Source organism: Cnephaeus nilssonii (assembly GCF_951640355.1).
Source record: "Cnephaeus nilssonii genome assembly, chromosome: 14".
Lineage (NCBI taxonomy): Eukaryota > Metazoa > Chordata > Mammalia > Chiroptera > Vespertilionidae > Cnephaeus > Cnephaeus nilssonii.
In genome coordinates this window covers 44,873,500-44,889,329 of record NC_137085.1, presented here as the reverse complement: position 1 = coordinate 44,889,329, position 15,830 = coordinate 44,873,500, and the positions used below count along the sequence as shown (strand labels likewise).

The following is a 15,830-nucleotide window of genomic DNA, read 5'->3' as shown; positions in this document are numbered from 1 at the left end:
TCATAACCAAGGAGAGGGCAGCACGGTTTCAAATCCAAGTCAAATGAGAATGCTTGGGGCAATCCTTACCCAGTCATCCCAAGTGCATTCCTCAAGCAATAACATTTTTACTTTGATGAAAGATATGTTGGCATTTTATGCTTTGTGGCTTTTCTTCGTTACAGAGAATTGTGTTCAACTGTACTTATCCCTAAAGGCATTCTGACACAAGACAGGTAGAACTAGCTGTAATCACATACAAAACTGGAAAAATAAGTGTAAGTACCATTTTTTCAGAGGGTTGATTTGGGCATGGTTTTTGCTCATGTGTAACCTTGTTAGGTCGTGCATGTCTTTCTTTTTGAAAGCCATGGAGAACAGTGTTCTTACTAGTATGCTTTGAGAAGGTGACAGGGAAAAGGAGACATATTACAAATAGTAGTCTCCAAAAAAGGAGACTACTATTTGTAATACTTTAAACAATAAAATAAAAATTTAAAAAATTAATTTAAAAAAAAGAAGTTGACAGACTCTGGCTTTGGTTGGTGATCATTGATTGGGGTGGGTCTTGCACGTCATGAGAGATATTCTTCAAGTGCTCCAGAGTCTTGAAATCAGAAATAATTAATTTCCCACAGCAACAAAATTGTTTTGCTGTTTCCCCCCATGTTTTGGTATTAGAGATAAGTAAGTCTAAGTACTGCAAGTTTTAATTTTCTTGTTTGTAAAAAGGAGATAAGAACAGTACTTACTGTGTAGGCGAGGTGTGAGTATTAGATGAAGTATTCTAAACGTTAGCCATATGGTCCCTGGGCTCTGAGTGTCTATATCTAAGCCCCACCCCTTATCAGCTATGTGACCTTGGGCCAGTCACTCAACCCTTCTGTGCCTCAGTTTCTTCACCTTAAATTGGTGATATTAATAGTGGAGCGTGTCCTTTAGAGAGCTGTGATGAAGTTTAAATAAGTTAGCATGTGAAGTGCTTAAAGGAGTGTCTAGCACATAATAAGACCTACAGATGATAGTTCATACTTAAGTACCATTCACTATGCATTAGGCACTGATGTAATCACCTTAAAGGTAGTAATTCAGTTAATTTTCTATCAGCCCCCCTAGGACAGGTGCTATCATTATTCTCATTTTGCAGAAAAATGAGGTGATAAGGTTCTGGCTTAAAGTCACCCAGCAAGTGGTAGAGCAGGGGCTAGAACCCAGACAACTCGCCTTTGGAATGCAGGCTTATCACTACCACACGATCACTGCTCAACACCAAGTTCTGGGCTAGGCACAGGGGGCTCAACAGGATCAGCTGTTTACTCTGATGATGACCCTGGTACCTCCTTGGGCTTTAATGACACAGAAGACTTTGGGGCAAGGATTGAAATAGTGCCGGTTGTTTTCAAGTCATCAGACAGACAGTGTTAGTTATAAATTTCAGTAACAAGGTAGTATTGCACTAAAAAATAAGGCTAAGAAAAATATTACCTCCTCTATCAAATCTCAAAAAATAAAAATCCTCCTACCTCTAAAGTATTTTAAACAGGTTCTTCCAAGATCCCAATTCATTTGAAGATAATTAACCATAAATTTTACACAAAGGAATCAAATTAAATGATTCTCCTAAGAGTAAAAATAATAGACACTACCCATGTTAAAGTCAAACCTGGATAAATGGACTGAAAACAGGGGGAAATGTTTCCTAAGGATCACGGAGTTTTTATTTTGTGGGAAGTGAGTATTTTCAAAACATTAAGAAATGAGCATGTGGTCAGCTCTATGTGAACGAGAACTGTCTAAACAACAGAGCAAAGGGTAAAAAATACCATATCACTGTTCACTGTCATCCAACTTCCTTAAACTGTAAGAAAATGAAATCCAAACTAGAACCAGAATAGCCCAGAGTAATGAGGCAGGGGCCATGTTTCATGATCTTCTTTCTGGGACTTTTTGGGGTAGAGGAGGAGGTTAAAAATGTCCAGGAAGATGTGAATGTTAACTTTGTTTTAAAAATGAATGCAAATCAAAGTTCATCCTAAATCTTCCAAGAGACGTTGTTTTTTACACTACGGAAGTAACGAGTTTCATTTAGATATAATTCCACACCTATAAACACATAGACTAACCCACTGTGGAAACTCAAGCCCTAAACAAGTATTCACATATTCACTCAACAGAGCTTTCTCCATTTGCTTTTCCACTTGACAAAAATTTCTTCAAGGGAAGGAAAATGTGCCTTATTCATCTTTTTATCCCACTGCCCAACACATGGTAGATGCTCAACAAACGTGGATCCAACTTATGTTTATAACTTGATATGGTAATTAACCAATTAAAATGCTTCTGAATGGAGGCTTTAAAAAATTTTATGAAAAATCTTGACATATTTACAAGTGGAGAAACTGAGGCTTCCTGAGGTCACATGACCCGCCCAAGGTCACTGAGCTGACACCCAAGCGGTCTGACTCCGGACCCTGCACTCTTCACCTCTGATGGAGCATTCTGGTTTGTCCCACTGCACCCCTTTAACTGGCTTAGCTCCCACACGGCTTTTCAAAGCCTCTGGTCAAACCAATTCAAAACCTGTCTACATGTAGGTCTTCGGGTTATCGTAGTCATCCTGCACATCTCAACAGAGCTGAGTAACTTTGTTTATTTTTAAAAGAGGTCCAAAATTAGAGCACCTTTCCCCTTACCAAGAACAGGCGAGACAGTCACAATCCCATGTACAGTTTAAGAAAATGATTTACCCTTCCTCCGGCAAAGAGGGCTGCAAAGTCCGACATTCCTTTGGCGTGAACACCACGTCCAAGGTGTCTTCCGTGAAGTCTCCCAGCTCCTGGGCCAGCTCCACATCCAGGTTGTTCAGGTGTGTCATCAGAAGTCCTTCAAAGTCCACCGGCTCCACGGGGTCATAAAACTGAGGCTGCAGGGGTAGGGAAAAGGAAAAGGAGGTTCCCTCTCGGTTTTCAGATAGAAGCACTAAGGCGACAGTAGGTGTTTGCCCCCCTACCCCTTTCCACTCAGTAAAAGTGCTTTACTCTTAGCTTAGAGGAGCTGTCAAACACAGAGGCAGCGATATGGAAAAGAAACGCAGCTCGGAAAGTCGAGTCAGAACACGATGAGTAATTAAAATCATACCCGAAGGCAGAATTTTTCTCTGCTTAATTGCACCTTGATGAGAAATCCTGAGGAGATCCAAAATGAGATCATAAGGCTTTGCTGCATTTTTACAATTTCTCCTGCAAATGCTCTCTGAGGCCATACAGTGAAGTAGAAAAGAGGCAATTTTCCAGAAATGCAGGCAAACTCAACAACATTCCTTTGAATATTTCAGCATGGTGTTTCCTTTGGCCTGGGTTATCCTATACATTGGTTCTTGAAAGCACTGCATTCGTAATCACAGCCCACAGTGCACCAGACTTGGGGGCTGAAACACTCCCAAGGCAGTGATTTCCAGACGCTGCTGGGCTGACTGGTGCAGGTCGGCAAGACATTTTCACTGCCTGCTGTTGAATGAGCAAAACTAAGGGCAATGGGGTGAGGTTTCATATAGCTGCTGTACTTGCTTTAAAATGCTGGGGTTTCTGCTCTTCACTTATGTCTTTCCACAGTGGAGATGATAAAAGAAGTGATAGAAGTGGTGGTAATAAAAAAATAATTTTCTTTAGTTGATAAAGTAAAAAGTTGGCAATTCAACAAATATATATTCTTGTCTGTGAAGTCCAAAGACTTAGGAACCACAGCCTTAAGGGAGTAAAAGAATCACCTAGATCAGTAGATTTGTGTAATAATAATAATAATAATAATAATAATAATACAATAGCAGTTCTATGGTGTTCATTTATGGCAGACTATTTGGAGTCATCTGTCCAAGGATGTTCTCTACCTCTGACCCCCTCTCTGTAGACCAACAAAACAAACACCCCAGATTCTTGACTTGTACTACCTCGATATGAAACAGGGACAGATCCAAAGGAAGTGCTAATAAAACCGAGTTTTCATCGCCCTGAAACTGTCCATCAGACTAGATGTATGGGCTCCAAGCCAGATAGGAGGAACAGCGTATTATTGAAGAGGCAAAAAGAAACAAGATAAGAGAATGTAAATGGGTCTTGCCCTGTCCCTCCCCACCCCTGCTGTCCCTGGTTGTGGGGGAGACATGAATGACAAGTTGGGGAGTGAGGACAAAGCTGAGAATTGAGCAGCTTTTTGCCCTCCTTTTTGTCTGAGAGGCTTCAAGGTGGAGGACTTACACAATGCCAGAAGGGGCAGAAGGGGCAGCAGAGAAGGCAACAGACATCCTTCAATAGAGCAGCAGAGCAAAGACTCTCTCCCTAGCTCCCCATGGCTCTCATGTGGTGTGACAGACGACAAGGAAGTTTCTCTTGCTTCTAATTGGAAGGGACTTTGGAGTACAGCTAAGGAGACGACCACAGTCCTTATAGACTGCCTCTCAAAATGAAGCGACAGGGACCAGCAAGGCGCAGGGAGCCAGACATCAGCCTATGCAGGAGGCAGGTGAGGACAGAGTTTGCAGAAAAACACTGTTGACCTCAGCCAGAGGGAACCACAGGCATCATCTATGCACGCAACAAAAAAGCCTACTGCAAACCTACGTAAGACCAACCTCAATAGGGAAAGTGAACTTTTCCACTCCTCACCACAACTCAGCAGACTTACATTTGAAGTGAAGAAAACTGCATTTTGCACACCCAACCTTATTAGTGTAAAGTTTATACCTATTGAACTAACAATTATTGAGTGCTAACAATGTGCCAAAAAATAGGGCTAGGTCATTATTTACATTATCCCATTTAATTCTCACTAGAACTCTGTAAGGTACACACTTTTATTATTCCCATTTTACAGATGAGGACAGTAAAGGCTAGAGATGTAATAATTTGCACATGGTTACACAGCTGGGAAGTAGCCCATCTGCAATTCAAACCTAGGCAGGTTCATGTTCTTAACCACTATAATTTTATTTTCTCTTGTGGGCTTTTCAGGAAATGTGTATTTCCAGAAATAATTAAAACACAAAGCAATAGTAAGTGTGTTTGGGAGTAAAAAATATACATTTACTACTACCCACAAGTCCATTCTGAGTTTCTCATGAGATTGGCTGCTTAAAATGAACAACAGTAAGTTAATTAATTAAAGAAGTAATAAATGTAAATTTAATATGAAGAATATCAATTACTCAAGCAGAGGCACTGGAAATATATACTTAGAATTATAGTGAGGCACAATTTGAAGCAATGTGATTCTCGCGCTAATACCTAGTAAGCAGAAGCTTCCATTGAGAATGGCATTTGTGTGAAATCATCAGAGAGAAAAAAATTCAGTGTCATATCCCTGAAATCCAAAGCCACATCTGATGAAAACCTGGCTGATAGCAGCTCCTGTTATCACTAAGAACCAAGGAGAAAGGGTGTCTGAGTCCCGTATTCAGCAATTATCTGCTGAGCATCTACTGAACACAAGCCACTGGGTTGGGCATCAGGGACACAGAAGCGTACAGGGAGATCCTCTCATGCATCTTTCCATCGCTCTTTAGTCAACAACCATGAGGTGGTACCGTTTGTCACATTCGCACGTATAAATCACTATCTTTGAAGGGAAAAGCTATGATAAAAAACACAGTATCACCACTGAGCACTACTTGTGTGGCAATGTGCCCAGTGCTCTATGCACAACTGATCATAAAGTCATAACCTCTTGAGATCTGAATAGATTTCACGACTAAATAGACTGTAAACACAAACCCTAATGGTAGGATTATTGAGTATGGTTCCAGTACTGCACACAAGCTGATATTTAATAGTCTCCTCTACCCTTTCCATACTGATACTAACACGGGAGGAAGCTGTTCATTCTAAATGTGATGTAAACTAGTCTTGCCGTTGGCAAGTGGGTGGAGAGCCCGATTAAGGTTAACAAGGCCTCCACGCAAGTTGTTCCTCTTGCAAATTCAAATGATTACTGGGAACCAAAATAGATTTTTCTTTCTAAACTACTTGAGGTCTTAATCTCAATTATTGTGAGGCAATCAACACATACATACAAATACATACAGTATGCCTGTTTAGCGGTAAGCAAAGGGAGAAAATAAATACTGGAGAGTGTTACAACGGTACTGCATTTTATTGGGGGCTGAAGATTGGGGTTGGGGAGGGGAGTTGTTCTAAGGTCAATCCCTAAGGAAGGACTTGGGCTCTTGGGGGCTTAAAAGACAAACATGAAAATTACCGTATTTTTCCATGTATAAGACTCCCCCATGTATAAGATGCCCCCCTCCCCCCCCCCCACTTTTCCAACCCAAAATTAAGAAATCAATATTTTAAACATTTTGCTGGTTTTCCTCTTAAGGCCTTCTCCTTTTTTAGCATCTTAAGGAGTTGTTCTTCCTGTTTTCTCCACTGTCTGATCATACACTCAGTGGGAGGAGGTCCAAGCTGTCTCTCTATTTCCATGCTCTTTTGCATAGCTGATTACATTCAGTTTGAATTTTGCAGAGTAAGACAATCGCTTACCAGTATTTATCTTTTTATTTTTTGACATCTTTATGGGCTCAGAATACTCTGGTCCCTCTCCACTTTGACCTCCAATTATGGCATCAGCTGACGTCAGTAACAATAAGGCTGGTGATTAGAGGAAGCCTGTTTGATAAGGTATGGGCAGCTACACACCGTGCAGCTCCCTCCTTGGCTGACTTCTGTGTATAAGATGCCCCTCAATTTTCAGTCTAACGATGTTAGGAAAAAATTATACACGGCAAAATACGATAACTATTTTGTTTTTTCTGCTATTGAGCTATGTGTGGCCTCCTAAGTCAGTGGACACCCAAGACTAGTTTAAATGTTAGAATCCAAAGTAATTTCAAAGTCATCTTATACCATGCATGATCATATTGTGTCTATCATTTGTTAAAATGATGTAAGAAAAACAAAACAAATAATCATAATAAAAACAAAACACCCTCTAAAAATGAAGATAATTAAGAATACAAATGTGATGGCTTTCTGCTGTGTCAACTTGGCTAGGCTGAACTACATTCCCCAAATTCCCTTCCTAGTATGTTGCCAGACAGGGTGAGCTACAAAACTTTCCTCTTGCCAGGGATGGAGGACAGAAGGGAGGCTGCAGCTATTTGTAGCATACACACACCTTCTATTGATACAATCAATCTGTGCTGCCGTGAAAGAATGTTACCAAAGTAATTACAGTCCCTAATCAGTTGACACTAAGTTCATCAAAATGGAGATTTTCCTGGGTGGTCTAAATACATTGGATACTTTTTCAAAGTGGGTGGGGACCTTTTCAAAGTTCAGCTCATGCCCTGCAGTTTCAGCTTGCTGGTGATCTTGCCTTCCTGACAATCCTGGGGAATAAGCCAGTCACCACCAGTGTAGCCAATTCCCCATAATCAATTCTTTAATATACACACATATGCAGCTCCTACTGATTCCGCTGCTCTGGCCGAACCTGGACTAATACACCTACTTTCATTCCTTCAACAAATGCTCACTGGGATCCTACAGCAGTCTTGCACTAGGCTGAGAGGACAAAGTCACTGCCCTGAAGCAATTTTCAATACTTCTCTTATGCAGACTTGCAGTCTTTCTTTCTAGCTACTTTTTTCAGAGGCCTGGTGATCAGAATACTAGATATACACAAAAAGATATTAAATACCTTAAAAGTTTAAATTATTCACAGCTATTTAAGGGAGTTTGAGCTTTTCCTTGCTCCCTAATGCACATCAAAGGCTAGCTCTCCTGACATGGGGTAGGATGCCGTTTGTTCTGAATCTGAAAATTCCTACAGTACCAGAACCATATCTGTTTAAAATTAATCTATGCAGTTCCCAGCACAGTGTAGCATTCAAACAGCACACTGATAGCAGAATAAAATAACAAATCTGGACAATATTTCACAAATAAGAATATTGAAAAACAGAGGCTAATTTGTGACTTTGAGCATGTTTTCATATGTCTCTTGGCCTTCCTTATGTCGTCTTTTGAAAAGTATCTATTTAGGTCCGTTGGCCATTTTTTGATTGGGTTGTTTATCTTCCTTTTGTTAAGTTGTATGAGTTCCCTGTAAATGTTGGAGATTAAACCCTTATCGGTGATAACATTGTCAAATATGTTCTCCCATGCAGTGGGCTTTCTTGTTGTTTTGTTGATGGTTTCTTTTGCTGTACAGAAGATTTTTATTTTGATGTAGTTCCATTTGTTTATTTTCTCTTTAGTTTCCATTGTCCTAGGAGTTGTATCGGTGAAGATATTGCTTCGGCATATGTCTGAGATTTTGCTGCCTGTGGATTCCTCTAATATTTTTATGGTTTCCCATCTTATGTTTAAGTCCTTTATCCATTTTGAGTTTTTGTGTATGGTGTGAGTTGGTGGTCTAGTTTCATTTTTTTTGCATGTATCTGTCCAATTTTCCCAACAGCATTTATTAAATAGACTGTCTTGACTTCATTGTATGTTCTTGACTCTTTTGTCAAATATTAATTGAGCATAGTGGTTTGGGTCGATTTCTGGGTTCTCTATTCTATTCCATTGGTCTATATGTCTGTTCTTGTGCCAGTAACAGGCAGTTTTGAGAACAGTGGCTTTGTAATACAGCTTGATACCCGGTATTGAGATCCCTCCTACTTTGTTCTTTGTTCTCAGGATTGATGCAGCTATTTGAGTCTTTTTCTTTATTTTTATCAAAACAACAATGCAGTACCATCTTACACCTGTCAGAATGGCTATCATCAACAAATCAACAAACAACAAGTGCTGGTGAGGATGGGGAGAAAAAGGAACCCTCATGCACTGCTGGTGGGAATGCAGACTGGTGCAGCCACTTGTGGAGAACAGTATGGAATTTCCTCAAAAAACTAAAAATGGAACTCCCATTTGACCCAGTGATCCCACTTCTAGGAATATATCCCAAGAGACTAGAAACACCAATCAGAAAGGATATATGCACCCCTATGTTCACAGCAGCACAATTTACCATAGCTAAGATTTGGAAACAGCCTAAGTGCACATCAGTAGATGAGTGGATTAAAAAGCTGTGATACATCTACACAATGGAATACTATGCTGCAGTAAAAAAAGAAGGAACTCTTACCATTTGCAACAGCATGGATGGAACTGGAGAGCATTATGTTAAGCGAAATAAGCCAATCAGAAAAAGATAAATATCACATGATCTCATTCATTTGTGGAATATAATGAACAACATAAACTGGTGAACAAAAACAGATCCAGAGACAGAGAAGAATCGATCAGACCATCAAACCTCAGAGGGAAGGTGGGGGTTGAGGGGGTTCGGGGGAGAGATCAACCAAAGGACTTGTATGCATGCATATAAGCCTAACCAATGGACACAGATACATGGGGGTGAGGGGACAATGTGGGGATAAGAACACATATGTAATACCTTAACCTTTTGCACTCAGATGTCGAGTGTGACGGTTATTGAATGTATCAATAATTTGAAATATAAAAAAATCCAAATAAATAAGTTTGTATGAAAAGAAACTCCAGTTTTTTATTCTACTGCTGCGCTTTGTAAAATCTGGGGTATTTAAAAAATTAAATCCTGAGTAGAATAAAGGAATCGAGAAAAAAGCAAGCGAGTGCAAAGGGTTAATCAATAAAGACGGGGGGGGGGGGGGGGAGAGAAAGAAAAACAGAGGCTAAATGGCTTGACCCAAATCACAGGAGTAATCACAAAGGACCTGGGTCCCTTGTTTTGGCACTGGGGAGGCTTCCTGGTGCTCTGTGTGGGCTGGAAGGAGAAATGATGTCTTCAGGTACACTGGAATTATATCCTCATGAATGTTTATCTTCATGGAGGGTGGTTCTCAAATCAGGCTATTCATGAGAGACAGTCTTGTCAAAGTCACCTGAGCCCTAGCCCATTTGGCTAAGTGGATAGAGTGTTGGCTCATGGACTGAAGGGTCACAGGTTCGATTCTAGTCAAGGGCATGTACCTTGGTTGCAGGCTTGATCCCCAACCTTCTCTCTTTCTCTGTCTCTCCCCATCCCTTCCACTATCTCTAAAAATCAGTGGAAAAATATCTTCAGGTGAGGATTAACAACAACAAAAAGTCATCTGAGACCTCCACATTGCCAAATTTAAAGGTCCTGGTTTATCTATACTACTGGACACAGTTAATCAGTCCCTCTTTCTTGAAATACTTGTCCTAGTGTGTCCCAGCTTCTGAAAGTCCATGTACCAGGAAACCACTCAGTCCCAAGGAAATTGAGACAATTAGTCACTCTACCTTAGAGACACCACTTTTTCTAGGTTCTCCTCCCAATACGTAGTGCCCTAAGGTTCAGTTCTAAAAACATCTTCTCTTCTCAATCTGCATTCATGCCCAGATGATCTCATCCACTCCCATGGCTCTAAATACCTTTTTTGTTTTTATATTACAAATTTATATCTGCAGCTTCAACCTTTGGCTTGAAATCCAGGTTGACTTTTCCGATTATATCTCCACATCACCACTTGGTGATCTAATAGGCCTATCAAACATAACAAATTTAAAACAAACTCTTAATTTCCCTGCCAATCTGCTTTCCCATATCTTCCAAGTCTTCTCATCTCAGTAAGTGGCTATTCCATTCCACGGGCTGTTGAGGGCAAAAGCTTTGGAGTCAATGTTGATTTTTCTCTTTCTCTTACACCTTATGTATTAGCCATCAGAAAATCCTATCCACTTTACTTCTGAGATATATCCAGGATCCAGCCATTTCTCACATTCTCTACTCCCACCACCCTATTCCAAAGCACCACAATTACTTTCCTGAGTTATTGCAACAAGTTCATGCAGCCCAGTCTATTCTCCCTGTGACAGCCAGAATGATCCTTATATAAAGAACCCTATAAGCAATCTTTATAAAAATTACGATTGTGCCTGGCTGGTGCTCAATGCTTCCAGCAACTTCATCTTTTTTTTTTTTTTAATTTATCGTTATTGTTGACAGTATTACAGATGTCCTCTTTCCCCCCCATTGACTCCCACCGCCTCCTCCCCAAGCCTTCCCTGCACTATTGTCTGTCCATGGGCTATGAGTATATGCATATAAGTTCATTGGTTAATCTCTTCCCACTTGCCCCTTCCCTCTGAAATACATCAGTCTGTTGCATGCTTCACTGTCTCTAGATCTATTTTGTTCATCAGTTTACTTTGTTCATTAGATTCCACATATAAGTGAGATCATGTGATACTTGTCTTTCTCTGACTGGCTTATTTTGCTTAGCATTAATACTCTCTAGGTCCCTCCATGCTGTCTCAAACAGTGACTTCATCTTAACCAAGGGAAGAACCAAAGTTCTTCCATGGTCTCTGAGGTCTATGACCCAGCCCTACTTTCTTTATGATCTCATCTCCTACTGCCTACTCTGTTCATTTCACACTCTGCTTCCTTGCTGTTTCTGGAGTATGCCACATACTCTTGCCTTGGGGACTTTGCTCTTGCTGTTCCTTCTGACTAGAAGACTTTTCTTTCAGACATCTGTCAAGGTCATTCAGAATCCTTCCCAAGTGTCTCCTTTCTAGACAGAGGCCTTCATAGACCACCAAATAGGCTCTCTTCTGTGTCACTCTCTATTCCCTTTTCCTGTTTCATTCTTCAAATCATTAAAACCCTCTTGATATAGTCTACATTCACCTTTTCTTAATCTACGTCTCCCATTCTAGAATGTAAGTTCCAAGAGGCTAGACCCTTTGCTATATTCACCACTGTATCACCAGCTCCTAGAGCAGCTCCTGCCACAGAGTGAGACTCAAGACATATTTCTTAAATGAATGAATGAGTGAGTGAGTGAATGCTTAGGACAATCCTTTCAGCTCTCTACCATATTTAAGTAAACAGATCTGGAGACACGTTCTTCTGGCTTCAGTAATTTCAAAGTACAACGTCTTAGACTAACTACTTCCCTGCTTCCACCAATGACCATCTTCCCCTGATGCCACCAAGTGGAAGATGCTGACATGCCATCGTAGGCTACCATCTATTTTTACCAAGCGGATTTGATTCCCTGCTTTAAACAGTGACGGTAATAAAACTCTTGCTCTGCATGCAGGGCCCCACTCTTTCATTCTGTCTTCCATGTGAATTTGCATGAACACTATACACTGTACAGAGATCTTCATTTTCTATCATGTCCCCTCCGTGAAATCAATGAAACCTAAGAACAGCCCAACCGCTTGAAAAATGGAGCACACACAAGCAATGGCACAAGGAAAATAATAGAGGACCATATTTATCAAGCGATCAGCCTTAGTAGTAAAAGAAAACGGTTGCTTTCTTTTTCAGAAGCTTAAACACATAATAAAAACGAATGCTTTCTCAGGTATGAGACTTTGTTTTCCTACATAAATGTTATACAGGGGTGGGCAAAAGTAGGTTTAGAGTTGTATTAGAAACACAGAGTTAATAAAGCTACTGTAATAATAACTTGCATGTCTTTTTTTATACGAACAACTGTAAGCCAACTTTTGCCCACCCCTGTGTACAAACATGTCACGTAACCATGGTGGTTGGTACATATCCAGGATGTGGTTTTTTACATCCTTTTCTTCACCCAGGGACATTATGGTCCAGCTGATTCATTCCATTTCACTTCAAAATTTTCTATTCTCATTTTTTAAAAATAGGACTTTCCCTCTATAAAAATGTAGGTGAAGATCATTAATGCCATGATATCGTCTCTCATCCTTCTTTATATCTTAGGGCATAGATCCAACACTTTCCTCTCTTGCATATTTTACTCCCCTTTCTACTTTGAATAATTAAAAAATAATTTTAGTATTTTACAGTTTCCTTTTAATGAATACATCAAATATAGAGTTGTTGACATCTGAGAGTGTCTGGCCAACCTGTTCACATGGCTGTGGCAACGCAGAATGCCAAGGCCAATGAGCGATGCTCCATTAAGGCCACTCCCTCTGGCCCTGGGCACAAAGGACCCTGACAGGAGTGTCAGATAGGCCCAGAACAATTCCATCATCATGTCTAAGAAACCAACTCCAATGGTGGTTCCTCTTCATATTCAAATATAAAATGTTTAAAAATATTTTATTGATTTGGAAAATGCTTGTATACACAATTATCACAGCTAACACCAACAATTAGAGTTTAAAAACAAAAAGCTGATTAAACAGAAAAAGGAATCAAACACACCCTTCCTCTCACTTGACTTATCAGATTTATGACAGAAGCCACTATCTTTTTTTTTTTTTTAAGATTTTTTTTTTTCATTGATCCTCAGAGAGAGAGGAAGCGAGAGGGAGAGAGAGAAACTTTGATGCTGGAGTGAAACATCAATCAGCTGACTCCTGCCTCCCAACTCTGACAAGGGATAAAGCCAGGCATGTGCACTGACAGAGAATTGAACAGCAAACCCTTGTTGCAAGGGACGCCACTCAACCGACTATCTTTACATAAGGATATATCCATAGGGATGCATGTGGTTCTTGCTGACCATACTCTCTGAAACTCAGAACAACTAGGACAACAAGAGAAACTTCACTTTCTTTATGTTCTTCCTCCTATTTAGAATACTCCTACTATGTAGTTTTTTAAACTAGACCACATGTTAAAGTCCCAGGGAACTTTAAAATACCTGGGCCCATCCCTTGGGATTTTTATTTACTCACTAGAGGCCTGGTGCATGAAATGCTTGCACGGGGGGACAGGGGAGGGCATGTCCCTCAGCCTGGCCTGCACACTCTCCAATCCGGGACCGCTGACTCCTAACCAATCACCTGCCTGCCTGCCTGCCTGATCACTCCTAACCCCTCTGCCTGCCTGCCTGATCGCCCCTAACCTCTCCGCCTGCCTGCTTGATTGCCCCTAAACCTTCTGCCTGCCTGCCTGATGCCCCTAACTACTCCCGGCTGGCTGCTCTCCCCTGCCAGCCTGATAGCCCCTAACCACTCTACCTGCCTGCTTGATCGCCCCTAACCGCCTCTGCCTAGGCCCCTGCCACCGTGGCTTTGTCCAGAAGGATGTCCAGAATACATCCAGTCTATCCAGTCTAATTAGCATATTACCCTTTTATTAGTATAGATTCTATGGTGGACCTGGCCACAGGTGTTTCTAAAGGTCCCTGGGATTCTGATGGGCAGCCAGGGCTGAGAACCTTCCTCTAAGTCTCCTCACCTTCCCCATCAAGTCTTTATCTCCTATTATGTCATGGATTTTTCTCTCTTCTGAGCACCTACCACACTCAAAGCCAGTATGGATTTCCTATATTATCTCAAATAGATCATAAGGCCCTTTAGAGGCAAAACAATCTCCTATTGATCTTCTTCTTTTAATCTCCTATTATCTCCACAGTGCCAAACACATAGACAGTAATAGCCACTATTTACACAGCATCTACTATGTCATTTATGTTAACCCTAATGGGGTAGCATTATTATGCCAATATTGCAAATGAGGAAACTGAAGCCTTCACAGAGGTTAACTTACCCCAAATTATATACCAATTAAATGACAGTTATTCTTCACCCCAGATCCATGTGACTCCAAGTTATTTCCTCTTGCAAAACAACAAACTTATAATTGATTGAGTTTTAAATTATTTTATCCAGTTAAATACTTTCAAAAAATTAAACAACCATTTGTTTTAGCCCGTGGAGTTGTTGAAATGGTGGTTTATATAAACAAAGGTAAGAGAAACAAAGGTCAAAATGCACTCATTCTTATTTTTCAAATGTCTAAAATAATACAATGGACAGTCTATGGCTTCTCACTTAAGAGCAGTTTGTTAGGACGACTTCCGGCTGAGAGTCCTGAGATGACAAACTACTTCTCTGCCTCCCCAGAAATGAACTCTGCTGAAATGTCCCATTATCTTCCCGTGAAATGACATCATTCTTGAAGGGAAAGGGGAATCACCATGCATGTTGATTTCTGTTGGAGGAACCTTCATTTGGGAAGATGACTCAAGGGGAAGAACAGTCACCTCATTCTGACATTACAACGGGACAAGCAGGTAAACATCAGGGTGATTTCCTAAGCAGGCCATGCTTTTTTTTTTTTTAATGGGAATCAAATTGGGGCCCGTGGCTCCCTCATACCTCCTGCTTTACCGTCAGTTCATAGGAGGAACAAGGGTAACAGACTGTGCTGAGGCAGGAGCAGAGATCTGGGAAAAGATAATCAGAAAACTAAACTGGAGTAACCCGGAGTAGTGTATTTTAAAGGCTATTCATTTGCAAATGGAAAAAGGAATAAGCTGAGGAACACATGATTCTTGTATAGTTAAAGAGATTGTGCTGCTTCTTTAGAATCTTCTCTTAGAAAATGGGTCGTTAAGCCACGTGTTAACTCGGCTGCCCAGCTAATGAAGTAATTCATCAACGTTTACTTCTGTAAAACCAAAAAGAACCTGCAGTCACGAAGCAGTTGTTTCCTTTGAGACTTGACATTTACAAAATATTTCTCCTGAAGAAACGTGAGGCTGCAGCATTAGAGTCAACGCTGGCCTGCAGGGAAGGGGTTAAAGCCTGCTAGCTGAACTTCCTCAAAGCCTCTCTGCAGTGATGTCCACACTCCTTCTCCAGACAGCCGGCTGCGGAGCGCTGAGATCTCAATTTACAAAGAAGCAAAGCACCCAACCCCACCTCCCCACCTTGTTTAAGATAGAAAAGTGTATCCAGTCTCTTTTTAATCGGACTTTTAATATTCTGGCATAAGATTTTAGTCATAAACGGCATAATAATTTTTGGGGGTTTTCAGTAAAATATATATTAGCACCAAATTAACTTGTCTTGGTTCACAGTTCATCTGATATATCTGAAAGCATGAACATTATGCACCTGATGTGC

At 40.7% G+C, this 15,830-nt stretch overlaps 1 protein-coding gene across 1 annotated transcript in view; it reads right to left on the bottom strand.

The window, feature by feature from the left end:
- Positions 1-15,830, bottom strand: part of DOCK8 (dedicator of cytokinesis 8) — a 202,807-nt gene that overhangs the window by 140,634 nt on the left and 46,343 nt on the right. Inside the window, exon 3 of the mRNA XM_079790379.1 lies at positions 2,727-2,902. Within this exon, the coding sequence (XP_079646505.1) occupies positions 2,727-2,902 (176 nt within the window). The remainder of the gene's footprint in view (positions 1-2,726; positions 2,903-15,830) is intronic.